Source organism: Arachis hypogaea, chromosome 4 (assembly GCF_003086295.3).
Source record: "Arachis hypogaea cultivar Tifrunner chromosome 4, arahy.Tifrunner.gnm2.J5K5, whole genome shotgun sequence".
Classification (NCBI taxonomy): Eukaryota; Viridiplantae; Streptophyta; class Magnoliopsida; order Fabales; family Fabaceae; genus Arachis; species Arachis hypogaea.
Window position 1 is genome coordinate 12,092,404 of NC_092039.1, and position 20,170 is coordinate 12,112,573.

Sequence of the window (20,170 nt, forward strand, 5' to 3'; positions counted from 1 at the left end):
TCCCAGCAAGATCCCAGTCAAGACAACAACAAAATCAATAACAAAATTTCAGCCAAAGAGAAAGAGCAATACATAAGTTGGAGGGATCCAAGAGTCACAAACATCCTCCAAGAGAGCTAGATACAGCAGTAGCGCCAGTCAACCCCAGCCATCGACAGCAACAGTCATTAGCCCATCAAGGAGTACCCTGAAGTTCATGGCAAAAACACCACCTAGGGCCTGGAAAGTATTGGGATGAAGAACATAGTTGATTTTAGTGTTTACCTTCCGTTTTGTGATGAATGTGGCAATGACCAAGGGCTGATCACTACAAAATTCTTGCTTGTTTGTGGAAGATTTTTAGTGGGGGTTATTATAAACCTCCATAATATATTTTAATAGTGACTATTTTTAAAACCTCCCTAAATCATTAACAATAACTCCCACAACCCAATCAATACTAAAAAAACTTCTAGCCCAAATAAATATCAGCCCAAAACAAGAAATAATAAAAAAAAGAACATTCAGAACTGGGCTTCAAGCGAGAAATAGAGAGAGAGAGAGAGAGGAGAGGAACCTCTGTGAAACCCTAAAATCTCCGTGTCACTGCCGCCGTTCATCTCCTTGCCACCGCCATTCATCTCCTTGCCGCCGTCGTCTCCGATCCTTCGTCAAAATGTTGCCACTGGAGTTATGAATGGAGATCGTGGAGCCTCTGAATTTTTGTTGACCTCTCAATGACGATTTGATTCAAATTGTTGAGGTAATGGTTTAAATCTTCCGCTTCTACGTCGTCTTCCACCACGGGTTGTGCCGCTGGTTCTGCTTTTCCTCCGGCGGCTTAAAGCACTCAGAGTGCGGTTTTGGCACGGATTCGATGGTGTGGTTTGGGCGCGAATTCGGTAGTGCTAGCTGAGGAGATCAAGAAGGCGAGCTAGTGAGTCTCTGTAAGCTTCGATTGAAGATATGTTCAAAGCTATCAGATCTCGTGGACTGATTTTCATGTCGTGTCGAGTCATTACAATGAGGATTTGTTCCTAATTTTTTCTCGTTCTTTGCTTTCTTCAATTCTTCAAATTTTTTCAAAGATACTAGTTTTTGTGATAATTTGATGATATAGTTTTAGCAAAGTTATACACAAATCCTACTTCTTATGTTCTAATGTACTCTTCTCTTCTGTAAATTTTTCAGGTCAAGGCAGATGATTTGATATATATTTAGTTAAGTTGATTTGATATATTATAAAGATGAAGAGACATAAATGGAAAATCGTTATTCTCTATTAAAAATTTTGATTTTTCTTGAAGTAAAAAGGGTGTTAGGGTTCATAGTTTAGGTGATTATTAGGTTCAATTGTTTTCATTAGAGGTTATTCTCTTTTATCGATGCAGATTTGTTTTCACTAGGAATTGCTTAAAAGAATATAAATTCTTCACTTTATTACAACTGTAGTGATGAACTGATGATTGGCCTCGTTCCTAGTGAAATAAATAGCTATTGCTATTGCTTAAGATAGTTTATCCTTCTTGATTTTTTTCCCTGTGAAAGAACTTGCAAATACCAATAAAAGTGCAAGAGCTAAATGACTAGTTGCTTTCCAGTTTTCATTATTCATATTTTTTCCTTTATAAGGTTTGAAGCTGCCTTTTGATGTGTTTTTTTCTTTCATTTCTTGTAGTAATTAGCCTCATGCCATAAAAGAATATGCTTTGTGGTTTGGTGATCTTAATGACTTGAAGATTCTACCAGATGCAGGCCAAGATCTTTATATTAGAATTCCTGCTTCAGAGTTAGGTATGTAATACATTTACTTGGCCTTCAACTGCTCTTAATCTTTCTCTAATTCTGAATTATATCATATGGTTTATCTTTGTGTTTTGTACTGTGACATTAAACAATTCAAGAGACAAAAAATGGATGCAAGGGCAAGATACGAATTGCAGTTTGGGTCACAATTGGCGTATTATGTGGCATGCTCTTCGTTTCATGTTTGATATGGAATGGACGAAAAAAGGCCACTCTGAAAGGTAAATAATTCTCCTTTCTTTTTTTATTGTGCAGTAACTTATTGAATTATTATCATTATAATGGAGAGTAATTATTAATTTGTCTTAAGATAATTTAGAGACCAATATAGAATTAATGGATCATATCAAGAAAGAACAAGAGGAGAATCCAGAGCTTCTATTGTATGACCTATCAGTTATAGCTTTTTGCATTGATAACTTTTTAGACAAAAATAAGCTTGGAGAAGGTGGTTTTGGATCTGTGTTTAAGGTAAGAAACATATTACTTTTTTCAAGGATATTAGAATAGCAAAATGAAAAACTTTAAGCTAATTTGCAATTGATAAATGGCAGGGTACATTGAAAAATGGACAAAGAATAGTAGTTAAGAGGCTCTCAATCGGTTCTGGACAAGAGATCAAAGAATTTAAGAATGAAATTGCATTAATTAATAAAGAGAAATTACTTATATATGAATATATGCCTAATAAAAGCCTGGATGTTGTTATATTTGGTACAAAATCTAGAATTTAGATGCATGCTAAAATTAATATTAGCTGTAAAACTTCTTGCCTTAATATTAGCTGTAAAACTTCTTGCTTTGATATGTGTAAAACATGCTAAAATTAATAATAGCACAAGAGAATTTTCTTATTTTTCTTGTTAATCTTTTTTTAGCATTGTTGGAAATTCCCTTGTTTGTGCAATTGGAAAAAAACCAAACTGCTGTGGCATGAGTCAATGTCCATGAACTTAAATGGCACTGAAGGTAAGAATAAGATCTCTCAAGAGTTTCATCTTTTTTCAAATTAATTGTGAAATTGTGTCATTGTTTTTATGCCGACATCAATAATGGATGTCTCTGCCTTATAGTTCTCGGTTTCGGCCTTGTTCCTTGGTGGAAGTACAAGCACAATCAACAAGCATTTTTTGATGTTAAAGGTACTTTCCAATTAGCATCATAGTTAGCATTTTCTTCTTCTTTAATACTATAATAGTTCTTTCAATTCTTGTACAGCTAAGAGTTTGTTACTTATCCACTGACTTCCCTCACGCCCACTTCTTAAGGGTTCGCTTTTTTACTTTTCTTCTTCTCCACTTCCTCCATTTTCATTTCAATTACTTTACTGTGTGCTTGATTTTGCTTGATTATTGGTGTGAAGGTTGAAGTGGAAGAACAACCAGAGATATCCGAGGCTTATTCCGTCTCTGCTGTCCCGTTCTTTGTCTTCTTCAAGGTAATTTGCACCTTTTTCTCTCTTGAATAAAAAACTCTGCTAATAGTTAATTGCTCGATAAATAGTTAAACGGCACCATAGCTGAATCAATCAAGTGTAAGGATCAATGACAACTTATAATTCTCTGTATTTCAATCTATTGGGGCTTTTCTGCCTATCTTAGGTTCGGTTTGATTTGACACGACTTGTATTGATCCCATCAATGATAATGTTTCTACTTTCATGATCAATTTGGTAGTATAGTTTCTTGCAGTGTGCTTGTAGTTGATTGGTTTAGACACATTCACATTACTTTTAACCACTGATGGTGACTTACATATATCTTGATTTATATAGTTGCAAAAAGCTGCATTTATATATCTTGATTTGAACAGAGCATGCTAATTAGTTTGCACTAGTCACATGTTAATGTGTCACTTACACAATGTTTATTATCATGCATTTTTCAACATATAAATAATTTCATCTATTTGCCTTTTAATGATAAGTCAAATGCTAATGCATAATCCTTCTACATCTATTTCAGCACTAGTCACATGTAAATGCAACTGATTTGTGATCTGAAGCCCTTGAAAATGAGTTCGAACAACATGCATCTCTGAGGTTTGTACTTGTACTCTTTTCAATTTTAATGTTAATTATTTTTAGCCTTTTGTATTTGTTTCTTTATTGCTTTTCAGTAGCTGAAATAGAAAATATGTAATCTGCAGATTCAAAAAAGAATAGAAGAAATGGTTAGTGCTGGTTTGGACACTAGTTCACTTGAGATATATGTTTATGTACATAGTGTTCTCTAATTATTATATGTTTAATACATGTTATTTTTAATATTTTGTTGTTGTAATTTGATTGAAAAATGATGGTAATGTATTATATTGATTGTTTTTTAAGTATTTCTTTTGTTTAAATATGTAATATTTTAATTTTCTTTTACATTTTTAATGTCTTGTTTAAGTATTTCTTTTAAATAGTAAATGATTAGTATAATAATGTAATTCTAACATCCAGATTAATATTTTAAGAATAATATTGATAGGTTTGTAGAGGTTTAAAACCCCTACAGAATAGCTATTTTTTTTAAATGGAAAATTTTTTTTGTGGGGGTTTTGAACTGCCACAAAAATTAACCAAGAACTGTCATAAAATGTTAGCACAGAACCTCCACAAAAAGGATAGAAAACCGCCACTAAATGATATTGTGGGGGTTGTAAAAAACCGCCACAAAAAAGCTCGTGGCACCTCAAATTTTGGGGGTTTTGGAAACTGCCACAATCCTTTTTGAGGGGGTTTGAAACCTCCACAAATAGAAAAAAAACTGCCACAAATAAACAAAAACCTTGTAGTGGATGTCCCTGTGATACTTTAGACAGCCTACTTTAAGACTACTAGTTTTATGTTGATCTCTTTTGTGTTGTTATCTTTTCATGGTTATATTTAAGGCTTGTTTGGATATTGTAATGGTTAACAGAAACTACTTTAAGACTTTTTCATTATCTAATGATTTAAATGAATTTTTAGCAGCATAGTTATGTCAATTGGCAAATTAAGCCTTTTATTTATTGGTAGATCAAACTGAATTAAACTTTTACAGGGTCAAATAATGTATGTCAAAATACAGGAACTCATAGCTTTTCATTTCACTCAAAAACTTGATAATGTTTATAGCAAATGCCTTTATACATACAACTTCCAAAAAGTTTCAATTAACACATCACTGTCATCACCTTAACTGTATGTCAATTCTTTCAATCCCCTAAATACTTGACATTCCCTCTAAACTAGGGACAACAACAGCAAAGCAAACAAACATAACTGCTAACCCCCTAAACCTCAATTAAGTCGATCATATAGCAGCAGTCCAACCGTTGTCCATTCAAAAATTCCAACAGCAAGTGCCAGTGCAAATTTCCTTTCAGCTTTCTACAGTTCTTGTTTCAACGAACTTGCTTTGTTCTTCAGTCTTTGAATTTGTGGATTTTGCCCTTCAAGCTCTGTCCAAGGAAAATAATCACATCCTTCTCCTTTCTATTCTCAACCAAACCAAAACAAAGACATCAAACAGTTTAATCCTTCAAACACTAACACCCAACGCTATTTTGAAACAAGAGACAAAAAAGAAGAGACTCACCTGATAGTTGGTGCAGCCCTAGAATAAAAAATTAAGAGAAGAATAGAAAAAGATAATAATAGAAAAAATAACACTTTTTTTTACCAAAAATAAATGATCGTTCATAATAACTTTGCGTGAAGTGTGATGGATAAAGAATTAAAGATTTAACATTTAATTTGGTTTCTAAATTTTTATGAGTTTAATTCAAATTTCAAAATTTTAATGGAGATATTTTTTTTAATTTAACTTTATAATTCAATTCGTTCTCTCAAATTTTAATTAACTTATTATAATTTATGTTGCAAACTTAACGTCGTAACTCAATATGGTTCCTCAACCATTGTTCCGCGAAACTGATTTTAATAGCATAATGTTCAGAGCCACAAGTTTTTATTCGAATAATAATATTTAAGTAGAAGAAACCGATGAGGTTATTAATTAATTAATGGCCAGCACCTTCTTGCAATTTCCACAAGTCATTTCCTCAAAATGCAAGGATGAACATTCCAACCCGAAACCTAAAAAGTGCATGCTTGTGTTTGATTTCCCATTATAAGGAAAAACATGTTCAGTTTTGATCATTAATTAATTATATTTAACTGAAATAATCCAACCACAAGTTGGATTAATAAGCATGCATGTATATATAAATTAGGATCAATGATTAATCTTATTGGCTTCAAAAGATTTTCAAGAGGAAAAGTGTGGTTTGAATTACAAAGATCGGTGGAGAGAATTGTCTTATGTTTCAATTTTGGAAATTCTAGGAATTAGAGTTATGTCTTATGCAACCCTTGTTTAACAAAAATAGAGTAGTGGTGGGTTTGGATTAGACACAAGTAATTGTCATATATCTAGCCAAAACCACATGGGATAATCCCAAATTATGGATGAATTATGTGAAACACCAAATTAATTATGGGGTTTGGTATTTATGGCACTATACCAATTTAATTTGCCCAAATGATTTATTTATTATATAAAAGAAATATAAAAAAAAATTTGATTAACGACTTTTTTCTAAAATGTCTTTCATTTTATAAATACGTATAATAATAACAAATATGAGATTAGTTGAAATAGTAAATATTTAATATTATAATTAAGACATTTTTTATTCAAATATTCAAAATAACTGTATGCTAATATTTATTAATACACTGGTAAATGGTAATATAATAAGAGAAATGTTTGATTATAAATTTATTCTGTAAAAAACTTGTTTAACTCACATTTTTTAGAATTTTATTACTATGAAAAACGAAATATGAGTCTATGTAATATTTAATGTAAAATATATTCAACTAATTAATATATATAATCCATTTATATATTTATTACGTGAAATTGATATTTAAAAATTATTAAATAATTTAATAAATTTAATTAAATTATTATTTAACTATTATTAATTATCAATTTCATATGAAAATAATTGTACGTGAGTTTTCTCTATATATTTTGTAGCAGCCCACTATTTTGTACCGATCAATATCTCATGTGTGTTGTCCTTCGTTTTTATTAGAGAGGCGAGGTTCAAGATATATCTCTCTTTTTCTTTTTTTTTTTTAAAGGATTATTTGAATTCTAGGTCACATTCCACTTGAATATGTTTGTTTTCATTTACCTACTTTTCCTTCTTTCCCTATCCATCCAAAACCTCCTCTATCACTGACCAAATCAGATACTCTTATTACTAGTCAACTTTCTTATAACGAACTTCGATCAAATAACTAAATTACTACATATATATAGAGTATCTCTTAAAAAAAATAAAAATAAAATTAACGAAGAATAATATATGTATATAGTACTTTGTTCAAGAGGTAAATTAGTAACAATGGTATTTGTATATTATCTGGATTAAGGAAGTAAAGAAGAAAATAAATGGTTAAGTTTAATTTTAATATATTAATAATATAAAAAATTTTACACAGTCATTATTTAATTAAATTTACGTGTTAATAACTTTTGAAATAATAAGTTATATTTTTTTAAAATGATGTGACAATATATAATTAGATATATTTGTAATTTTTTTTTATATTATCGGTACATAAAAGTAAATTCTAAATATTTAATTTATTTTCTGATAAAATATTAAATTAAATCCTTGGAAGAGTCCTTGGAAAATTTGGGAAGGTGTATCCGTTTGGAGAAATTTATCCGAAAAGCATTTTAAGATTAGAAAAAATTATTATCATAATAAAAGCAATAAACATAATATAATTAAACTTTCACTAATTTATTGCTGAGAAAAGGATGACATACAAGAAATTTTTTTTATATTTTAGAAAAATATCATAGATGAAAATTTAGTTAATTATAACATGTAAAGTATGCATGGTTGAAGCAGTATCTTAATGTGAAATTAAATCATTGCTTACGCCATAGAACACTTTCTCTTAATCATGCTGAAATTAAGGAGTTACTATGAATAATTATGATCTCCCTATAGATTGAATTGTCCTCCTACACCCTATCCTATGACAATAATACTGTTGATCATCTTTCAATAAAAATTGCTTTATGTTTAATTTATAATAATATTTTGATTTTATTTTGATGTGTGCTGTACCTTTTTTAAGAACAAATTCAATCATTTCATCCCACATCAGTGTTTACTGTCTTAAAAAAAAAATTAAACAAGGACATTCATACACAATATAGGCAAAAAATGAGAAAAATTAAATATTGTGAGGCATATATAAAAAATAGCTGTTAAATGAGTCATTGATAAGGCTGTAAGTGAGTTGAGTTAGACCAAGTTCAAACTCGATTCGTGATAATTAAGCTTGACTCATGATTCGACTCATTAACAATCGAATCTATTTCGTAAGCTCAAATTCGGCTCGACGAAAACTCACGAGCTGACTGAAATAATAGGAACAGAATTTGTGATTATAAATTAATAAATTATAACTTATATATATTAAAAAATATTAAAAAGATAAATTTTATAAATTTTCTATCTATCAATTATAAATTTTTTATTTATATCCTACATCAAAACTATATATAAAAAATGACTATAAAATTTTTTTTAAATAATTAAGAATATATATATATATATATATATATTGAATTATTAATATGTATATTCTATATACATTTAATCTATACTTTTAATATTATATATATAATCAAGTCAGCCCACGAGCTAATAAGCTGAGTTTATCCAAACTCAAGTTCGACTCATTTAATTTATGAGCTTAATTCCATGCTCAAGCTTAGTTTACCAGTTTAGGAGTTCAACTTATCGAGCTATTAACGAATCGAATTCGAGCTAGCTTATGAGCTAACTTAACTCACTTCTAACCCAAATTATTAATATAAAAGTATTAAAATATAAAATATAAATTAAAAATAAATTAAATAATACATATATTTATTCATAAATATATAGTTATTAATTTTTTTCTATGCGTGTAGCTATTTTTAAATAGCCAATTTCGTCCTTAAAAAATTATTAATATAATATTTGATGGCAGTATGCGAATCAAAAATAAATATGTCAATGACGTCCTAACGTTCGAGTAAACTTACGAACCTTCAATGTAGTCAATTATGAGCAAAGAAAAACTAAGAATTAAAGGAATATTCTATTTGAAGGAATTGAAGTAAGGACTAAGGTCGCTTCTATCTCCTTTTCTAATCATCACATCATTACAAAATTATTGCTCATGAATTTTTTTTATTAAGAACAATGTTATATAAAATCTTCTTGTTTTGGTACAAACTATGAGAATCTAAAATCTATTGGATTATAACTAATCTTCTTAGTGAAAAAAGTCAAGACGATAGTCAACAAATAACATAGTAAAGAATAATGGAGATAGTACTAATATGAGACTAATGACAATAGTTAAGTAATTAAATTGAACATATAATTCAAATAAAGAATAATGTTGCAATAAGAATATAATAGGTTATTAGTAGTAATTAACCGAAATAAAGTGAAGACTCACATACATAAAAAAAAATAGATTACTGCATATATAAGATGAGATTCGGACCTCCAACACTTATTCGAAGGAACTAGTGAACTATCAATAAAGACAACTGCGCAAGTTTGCACCTCAAAAAAATTATATATATATATATATATATATATATATATATATATATATATTTATAAGTAGTTTGTTTTTCAACCAACCCACTTTGCTTAATTGGCTTGACGCCTTCACCATCTTTATAGAACGATCGAAGAGATTGTTTCCAAATTTTCAGCTCACAAGTTTCAACAACTTTGACCTGTTTGAGTTATAATCTGAGTTGAAGTACCCAAAATTCAACCAATTATAGACATGGTGCTTGTGTCCTCTGAAGGGTTGACACTTCCAGATTATTATAGTAGTACTGTGTGTACTTAATTTTAATAAAAAATAAAGATTATGCCGCAAATTTAGCTGAATTATCGCATTAAGTTTTGGCGCTTAACTTTGACCTGTGTTCTTCATTCAGCATGAGTTGGAGTGTAGGGCTTACTTGTAGTTATTACTTATTGGAACTCGTCAATATTTTATTCTTTGTTTTCTTTCCTCTTTTTTTTTTATATAGTCGAAAATATGTTGTAGTTGCATTGTAAGTGGGGTGGATATATATAGATAGTCGAACATGAGAGCCCAAGAGGACGATCCTCGTGAAAATATGGGCCCAGCCCTAATGCTCTTTTCAGTGTATGGGTTCTATAAAGATGGATAATTTGTTCGGTTCGCGTCAGTCTTCTGGCCCAAGCCCAAGTAAAAAAAAAGTAGACTTTATAGTTTATACTTTGGTGCTATGCATTCGTGATTGTGTGGCGATGACAATTGGCAATTGGCAACTAGCAACGGCCAACTGCTTTTGTATTTTATAGATCAATAATGTTAGAGAAAAAAAATTGTTTTATTTACCAAACATTTACGGTTATAGATTAGAGCATAAGATTTTTTTTTCCCATGTTATTCTACTTCAGAGAGCTAACAGAATTCAGTTAGAGAAATTTCCAGTTTTGGTAGTTAGTTAAAGCCAGCTGTGTTAGAAGTTAGAAGTTACTAGAAGATTAGTTGTAACTTCGTTCCAGCTTTCTACAAAGTAAGCTTCGTTCTCCGTTTCACTTCTCTGCCAAGTAGTAGAGCTTTTAATTTCCTCATTCATTTTCTCTTCATCTCTTTCCTCTTTCTAGTTCTTCACCCTCTTCACTTGATCCTTCACAATAGAGATTGATGATGAGAGCGGATTCCATTTCCACCATCAATTTTCACACATACCATTGATCCTATTAGTGTAAGATAATTTTATAGTGCCGTAAAATGTTAATTCATGAATTGAGTTGAGGTCTTTTTTGTGTAACTTGTTAGGTAAATATAGTTTTAATGTTCACCTAATTCTTTAGTTAATTCTATCATATAATATTTTGGTATAGTTTTCTATAGAGTCTGTGGTAGTGCATAATACTTTTATCCTTAGAAAGCAAAAAATTTAAGCATGCATGACATAAGTCATTGTCTAAAAATAAAAGGTTGATAATAAGTTTTTGGTTATTCAATTCCTAAAGAGGTCAATGCGGGTGTCTCCAAGCCTAAGAGAGTAGGTGGCTTTCTTGTACTCAGCCCAAGTGAATGCCCTAAACAGTAGGGAGGGCCTCTCTGGTGTAACCATCTCCGGCGGAGCAACGATACACGCATTGAGTGGCGGAGCCCCAAAATATGCTATTGACATTCTTGCCTTCTCTGAGTTTGTCACCGCCCTGTGCCGGACACTCACAAATCTTCCATTTGTCATAACCTGATGGTACACAAACATTTTTCTTCTTAATTAATAATATATGTGAATTCACGTGATGTTTTATGTAACATAAGACGTACATACATAAGTAACATGTTTCTTTTATTTTTCCTTAAAGATGTTGTACATGGTGGGTAACATGTTATGTCTCTCTGGCTCTCTCTTATCATATATATGAAGCATTGATAGATACCTGTAATAAATCACCGACGTTAACAGAGAAAGCTTTGGGGTCAGGAAGGACTGGGATCCACAGACCGTGTTGGAGGGAAATTTGGAGGCCAGAAACAGGGTTGGATCTGAGAAGGGTTATGATCTGAGGGTCAGAATGGTCCCCAAAGGCAAGAGAAGGTGGAAGTGGGGGGTAGTGATTGAATCTGAGGAGTGAGTCGCTATCAGGGTGGTTGATGAAGGTTGTGAAGATGGAAGTGTTGGGGACCCCCAAACCCTCTGCCATCAGCTCCAATATCTCACATGCTAACTCCTCCACTGCATCTCTGTATGCACTCACCACCCTATACCTGCACCATCATTCCAATACTCTATTCACTATCAGTTGCATTCAAACAGGTAAAAGTGTTTCTCAATTTCTGACATCCAATCCCACCTCTTAGGACTACCCTTTAGTTTTCATATATAGCCCCATGTGATATATATGGGATACGCCGACATACAAATTTTAAAATTTTATAAGATATGGAGACACAGTATATATATAAAATATAAAATATTTTTTAGATAAATTATAATAATATTTTGATATTAATATTTAATATTTTTTTAATTATTAAAAGTATTTAAAATATTTTTTATTTTAATGTTAATAATAATATATATTATTTTTAAACTCATTTCAAAAATATATGTTAAAAATAAGATTGGACACGCTTATATGTGATGGTATTTAGGTGTGTCTAAATGTGTTAAAAAAATTTTTTTATTTTTTTATTAAAACACGATTAGGCACGACAGACATGCGTCTTGGATGAGTGTTGTGTCTAAAATATATCTAACATGTAGATACGACAACTCAACAAAATATCCGTACTTCATAAGTTTTTATAATCTCACGTGTACTCTAGTTCATTTCTACTCATACAAGATTGTAATTAATTAGATCATAACATAAATTTACTGGTTTAATTATTCTATTAATCTTTATTATTTTACTAAATTTATAATTAAGTCTTTATATTATTTTTTTAAGTTAGATGACTTAGGTCTTTATATTATTTTTAATTTTGTAATTAGATCATTTTTATATCAAAAACATTAAAATTAACAGAATATTCTTTCTAAAAAATATTTGATCAAAGATCTAATTAGATTCTTGATTGCAGGTACCTTCAATTTGCAGATACATATTTCGTTAACTATAATAATTTTTACATTGAAAAGAATTTAATTACAAAATTAAAAATAATGTAGGCATCTAATTAAAAAAATTAAAATATAAAAATTTAATTATAAATTTGTTAAAATTATAGGAATTAACAATATATATACTAGTTAAAATAGATCTTAGTTTATGTGTGAGAACAAAAAAATTAAAATATATATGCTACATGCTAACATGCTGATGAACTGAAATTTTATGTTTATTTCGAATTTCATATTTTATGATGATGTTTATGCTTGATTTTCCATTAAATATATATGGAAAAATATAGACATAATTTGTATCATCTATCAATTGAAAGAAATGTATTATATTATATATGGTACACATAAAATTTCTCTCTCTAAGGATGAAAAATATTTCATAGACTAATTCTGACTATGTTTTAATTGTAATAAAATTATTAAACTAGAATTTTTGGATAACTATATTTGGAATATTAGAAGTTCTTCAAACATATATAGGATTATGATATGCAAATAATTATCGCCTAGTTAATTAAAAGATGCAAAACAAGGGTTACCTATAGCATAACGGATATTCCAAAGATAATGGATAAATTACGCGTCCACACAATTGGATGTACAAATACTTAGATATTTAAAAAATAAAAGTAACTTAATAAGTAATAACTGATTTTAAATTATCCGTTTAGTGATTTATCATAGAATAGAGTATAACTTTTACTTTAAGACTAATGTATATTCACAAAATAATAAATTTAAAAATAAATCGTATTGTTAGGTGTGTTTGCAGCAACATATTTTAATAATTGATTTGTTTGTAACGAATTAAATTGAAAATGAATTATTGTATTTGGAGCAATTATGTAAGATAATAGGAATTAATTTGATTTACAGATATATATAATAATTTGATTTTATATTTTTATCTTTTATTTATTATACAATATTCCCATATATATCACCAAGAACCACCACCATCATCACCAATAGACTACCATCTCTTTCATCTCCAAACCCTTTTATATATTATTTATACATAGAGGGTCGTAAATGACTTTTTCATATGTTTAACATGTCAAATTATTTTAATTTCAATCAAATTCTATAAAAAAATAAAAATATTTGAGAGAAGTGTTAAAATAAATACATAGGATTTACAAATTAATGATCGATTCATATTTTTTTATCCATTTCAAATAAAGAATTTGATTTTAGAATCTAATCATCCTAATTTTATTGTGTTCTAAACACACTCATAAGATCATTAATTACAATAGTGTTACATAGTGGGAGAAGCAACTAATGTCATTAATTATTGATAGATATATAATTATTTATGTTTTTATCTATTAACTTACACTTTTAAAATAAGTAATTCTATGATATGATATTAAAATTTTTATACTAAATAAATTTTATAATTTAATTTTTTATATAAAAATTTTAAGTATAAAACAAATAAAAAAAGTCTTATGCATAATTCACACTTTTTAAAACTCAAAATTTCTTAGATAAAAAAATATATTAAATATATAATCAATCATATATCTTAATTATGAATTTAAATTTATGAAATAAATAGTTTTATGATAATTACTAATATTACAACAAAAATTATTTTTAATAAAAATTTTTTAGTGACAATAATATAATGGCCACTATATGTCTCTTATTTAATTTATATTTTTGCGGTATTTATATATTTGTCGTTCATCAAAAAATATTTTTATCAATAATGATACAATTGTCGCTAAAATATTTTAGCGACAAAATATAAGACGGTTAATATTTAGTTACTAGTAAATATATTAGTAGTTATTTTTATTACAGCTAAAAAATAAACAACTGTTAAAAAAATTATTTTAGTAGCTAAGAAAAAGAAAATTGGATGATAATAGAAAGAAGGAAGGACCACTTCACTAAGAGATACATGCATAGAGCAAGCTGTACAAGTGCTGTTGTGTAAAGAAAGAAAGAATGGTTCCATCACTCAGAATGAATGGCATTGCATTGGAACCTTCAACACTACATTCTCTCTCCCTTACTTGTTGCTCTCTTACAACTCATACCCAAGGTACGTACCTCCCAACCCAAACCTTATCATTATTCATTGTTTGCATAATTACAACTAGCTTATTATTTATATACCTCCATACACCACAACCTAGCTACTACAAAACAATATTAATTATTTGTATCATTTTATGCATATAGTTAAACAATATTTGTAATAAATATAAACAATATTTTTAATCTCCTATTGTTATGTTGAAGATTACTTGGTCTACACTATACTATAACTAGCAAAAGAAAGAAAAAAGTATTTGCAGTATATTGTATAAAAGAGGAGAATAAATAAATATACAAAAGAAAAAGTTGTCTATCTAGTAGTTGTTAAATGGAGTTATTTAGAGTTTATAGCTGGGGATTGGATATAATTTTTTTGGGGTATATTTAATCATAGATTTTAAATTTAAAAAAATTAAAAATAAAAAATAAATTTAATTTATAATAAAAAAAGTTATCTCATGTTAATTACTTAAAATTTTATTTTGAATAATACTATACATTTAGGTTTTTTTATGAACAAAGTTCAACCAAATTAAATAATAAAATTTAGAATAATATCAATCATTACTAATTTTTGTTATGTTTGATCAATTTAATTAGTTAAACTTGGTTAATAAAAAAATTTGGATATGTAATATTATTATTTTATTTTCTATTTTTCTTTTGAAAATTGGTAATAGTGATCCGACCTATTTTTAACCTAAAACGAAAAAACAATAATCTCACCTCTTCAAAACACTACAAGATTAATGGAAAAGATATGTCATTCTCTTAAAACAAAAGAGTGCGATAATGCAAAAGTAATGGACAACAACATTCTAAATAAAAGAAATGGGTGCACATACCTGAAGTTTGATGGGTCATTGGAGATGGTTGTGGAAATCTTAGAAATATGAGAAGCACTTCCATTTAAAAGGAGGTATTCCACCTCACCAACGTCGCCATTGAACCCTATGTTCTTGCATCCATACCCTAGCCGAACGCTATCGTAATTGGATGCAAGTTTCGCCTTTTGGGAAGCCGGCTTGGCGAAGAAGTCGAAGCCGGCTTCCTCCATGTTGTCTATTATGTGTTGAGGAATCCGGTGGTTGATGACGTTGAAGAATCCATACTCTTCGCTGGCTTTCACGATCAGCTTTGCAACCGTTGCTCTTTCTTTGGATAAGTCTATGGTGGGAAGGTTGATGGATACAATCTTTTCGGTTTGGATTGAATTGGGTGAAGCTACCACCATTTCTTATATGGAAGTTAGAACACACACAAGGTGTTGAAAGTATGTAGAAGAATTAAAGGGATATAATATGTGTGTTGGTGAATAGTGAATAGGGGACCTTATTATTATATAAAGATGAGAAAAGAAAAATAACAAGATGGATAGAGAGAAAGAGAAAGGTTATTATATGTGTGATGGGATTGATGATGAAGAAGAGCAGGCAAGAAGTGAGGAAATGTGAACAAGAATGATGGTCTATTTATACAGAAACAAACCATCATGGGAGCGAATCTATGCACAAAAAACACCATTTATTATATTATTACAAACACACATTATGCAGGTAAAAAGTTTATATATATATAATCTGGAATTCTATCACCTAAAATTCTAAAAATCGATCATTGTTAACAAAAAAAGATTTAGTATAAGGACAATAAAAAAATGTACACAAATAAAAAAGACTCTTACACAAGAAAAAGTATAAATATTGAAGTGATTTTTGACTAATAATAAATGAATTTAGATTGGTGAAGTAGTTAATTTATTCGTCCACTTAAATAATTAAGGCTGCATTTGTTTCGGAGAATAGGATAGGACAAGACACTGATAACAGGATATATAGGACAAGACACTGATAGACAGAGATACAAAATTTTATGTTCTTGTATTCTATTTAGCAATAAACTAAAACAAATTATGAAAATTCAATTTATTCTCTCTTTTTTTATTTAAAAAATTTGAGATGAAAAATATAATAATAAAAAATATAATTATGAAAAATTAACAAGAATAATGAAAGAAAAAATAAAAAATAAGTTGTCTCTTGTTAGGGTCTTTGTATCTTTTCTATCAGGATGAATACAAAATATACTAATTCAATGTCTTTGGACATATTGTCTCTATCCATGTCTTCTCTGCCAAACACAATTTTATGTCTTTGTGTCTTTATCTTAGTATCATGTCTATGTAAACAAACACAGCGTAAATGTTAATGGTTTAAATACAACCTTCATTTATATATATAATAATTCATTAATTAACAATGGATCCTTATATAAAATTTAGATCTATAATTAATTAATCATTGACCTATCACATTAGAAGATAATGGAATAAAAAAAATTATCAATGATAATGTCATCATTTGATTAGATGCATGACAACATAATTTTGTTATGCATAATTAAAATTTAAAAACATAGTCATTAAAGAAAATTGATTTTTAGTTTAGTTATCAGTTTGAAATGAACTTTCAAATCCAATATTTTCCGTTAATTAGAATTGAATTTGAAAATAGTGAGCTTTTTTTTAGAGAAAAAAAAAGTTGTTTAAAGTCACTTTTATTAGACATAAAATTAGGGTATTTATGTTAAAATTAATTTTACTAAATTAATTCTGATAACAAGTATTAATTTTATTTGGAATCAATTTCATACAAATAGAACCAACCATATACACCACCAAGTCATGTAAATAATATAAGATGGGCACTGAATCAAACTTCGTTAGATAGTAATTCAATTATTAAGAGGAATATTTGTTCATGTAATAAATGACCACATTTTTCAGACATTATTTATGAGAAAAAGTAATTATCCCAAAGGTGGTGAGTGTTAAAAGAAAGAATGTTCACTTTTTGGTACATCACTAGCTACACATATTTTTTTTCCCGGCATAAAAGAGTAATTTTTTTTTCACTTTTTATCGATTATTTCAATAATAAAAAATAGTAGTAACTATTCAAGTAAAGTGTACATATATAGTGAGGATTATGTTATGGTGAAAAGTATTTTTTTAATGAAAAATGTAGAATTGTCCTTTTTATAATAAAAAAATATCAATGCAATAATGCAAATTTCTCTTAAAAATTTTAGTTAGAATCTCCAATCTGATTTTTACCCAATTTCATTATTCACCAAAGAAAATTTTCATATAGTGATGTGCATAACATTGTTCTTTATAAAAATATGGTTTTCATTTGCAAAACGTGTATATATATATAAGAGTTCAAAATCTCTTCTAAAATTAATAAAATATAAAAAATTTGTGTGTTTGTCATCACCAAAATTTATTAACCTTCTAGAATTTCAGAACATTTTAATAACTGTTGATTTAAATTTATTTTATTTAATTATTGATATAATGATATAAATGATACTAAAAGTGTATGTATGTATATATCATAATTACTTTTATTATATATTATAATATTATTCATTATATAATAAAAATGATTATTACTGTATTTTATAATTAGTTTAATTTTTATGGTTTTATAACCTACAAGTTTTTGTTTTAAATTTGAATTTTAAAATATTCATTTTTATTATAATATTTCAAATAATATTTATTATGTATAAATTAAATATCATTTTAATGACGTTTATTCACTAATATTTTGCTTCATCAACAAAATGCACAATAGAATAAAAAATGAAAATAATTTTATATGTTTTAATTTAATCAGACTCGTAAATATGGCATCCGTATGTATATAACGGTATCTAATATTTTGCAAATACGAGATTCATGATGGATCAATACCAGAAACAAAAAAAGTGATAAGATTTATGATGGATAAGCATAGATAATTTGTTAACTACACCAAATAATGTATAATATCAATTTATTCTATCATACGTAATATAACATCCAAAACAATAGTATGTAAATCAACTTAGGGTGGTATAGTAGTTAGTTCATTAGTCATCTTAAGTAAGGTTATATTTATTTTCAGAAATAAGTCAATATATTAAGATAAGAATATAGAGACACAAAATTGTATCTAACAGATAAGATATAGACAAAAATATTATATTCAGAGACATTAAATTAATATATTTTGTATTAACCTGACAAGAAAGACACAAAATTACAATTTATTTTTTATTTTTTATTATTTTTATTAATTTTTTATAATTATATTTTTTTATTATATTTTTCTTCTCAAATTTTTTAAATGAAAAAAATAAAAATAAATTAGGTTTTCATATTTTATTCTAATTTATTACCAAACAGAATATAAGAATACAAAATTTTGTATCTCTGTTCTTTGTGTCTTGTTATCAATATATTGTCTTAGCTTGTTCTGTTTTAAAAAAACAAACGCAGCCTAAATATCGAGATTTTGAATCCTGATTTGTACATGTAATAACCCATTAGCTAATAATAAACCATTAAACAAAGAAAAAAGCAACCTATAAATTGAATTAAAATTGAAACTTGATTGAATTCTTTTCTATGTACGATAAAAGGCATGATTTAAAAAATGTAAGCCATAGATAGACCCAATATAATTAAAAGTTGGATACACTATTATAAGAATATCCAAACTAATAAATGAAGCTATAAATAAAGCATCTCAATTGTTATCTTTATTATGTTTGCTTTGTTCTTAATCCATTTTTTCATCATCCATCACCCACTAATGAATGCTAATTTGAGGTACGGTCTAACCTTCTTGTTATATATGGTCAATGCAGGTCCAGCACTACAATCCTACGTCTCTATCAAAACTCAAGTACCTATAGAATTCGAAGCAATTATTAGGAGTGTGTCTCTTTAAAATAACAATTAAAATTAAAAGATTTAAAAAAAGTTTTTATACATGTAAAATAAATGTTCTTTTTTTTATTTTGATTTTTTTACCATATTAGTGATAACATAATGAAGAAAGGTGATCAAATTACCCACAAAAATTGTTGGTCTAGAATTTCTTTATTTGTTGTTAGGGGCTACCTTAACATTATTGCTTAGTGGTGGTGTTGTAGCTTCCACTTAGAAATATATTGATAATGATGAAGAAACAAGGATTTGCCATGTGCCTAATACTGAGGAGTACTAGGTGATGATAGTGAAACATGAATATTATATAGGCCCCATGTCGAAGCAATGTTCACACTACTTGCAAAGCTAGATATCCTACTTTGTTTAAGCATTGACCTTTTGGCTCATGTCAACGTATCCACATTTTTATGTTTAGACCAAACAACTACAACTATGGAAGCCACATATATAGCACGTACTCTTCATTCGCTTCATTCTCGTCCACTCATTATTACATTTCTTCCACAACAATATTATCAATCTTGTAGGACTAGTATTCGAAAAAGAGTCTTACATTACAGGTTAGTACTTAGGAAAAATAATTATGGGACATTAAACTTTTTTTAATACAATAGTTAATTTTTGTAGTAATAGTTTTTTCGAAGTTTTATAACTCGTTAGGTTCGTGTTTTTATTGAGAGCCGACCAATCAAAAAAGGGATTGAGTGAAATGCGTAGAATGAAACTGCTGAGACTTGAGACACTAACTCTTAAATATGATTCTATATTATGAGTCTTGTGGGACTAATATTTTGAAGTGAAAAAAAATTGCACACCGAAAATCAAAAGATAGAATTTTATAAGGTTT

The 20,170-nt window shown here is 28.2% G+C and overlaps 1 protein-coding gene across 1 annotated transcript; it reads right to left on the minus strand.

Annotated features, from left to right (window-relative positions):
* Positions 1-10,762: 10,762 nt before the first annotated feature.
* LOC112796299 (gibberellin 2-beta-dioxygenase 2) lies at positions 10,763-15,983 on the minus strand. The gene is made up of 3 exons (XM_025838679.2): positions 15,386-15,983; positions 11,299-11,626; positions 10,763-11,105 (listed from the first exon to the last, which is right to left on the minus strand). The coding sequence occupies exons 1-3, from the start codon at positions 15,772-15,774 to the stop codon at positions 10,863-10,865; spliced, it is 960 nt and encodes a 319-aa protein (XP_025694464.1). The 5' UTR covers positions 15,775-15,983; the 3' UTR covers positions 10,763-10,862.
* Positions 15,984-20,170: the final 4,187 nt, after the last annotated feature.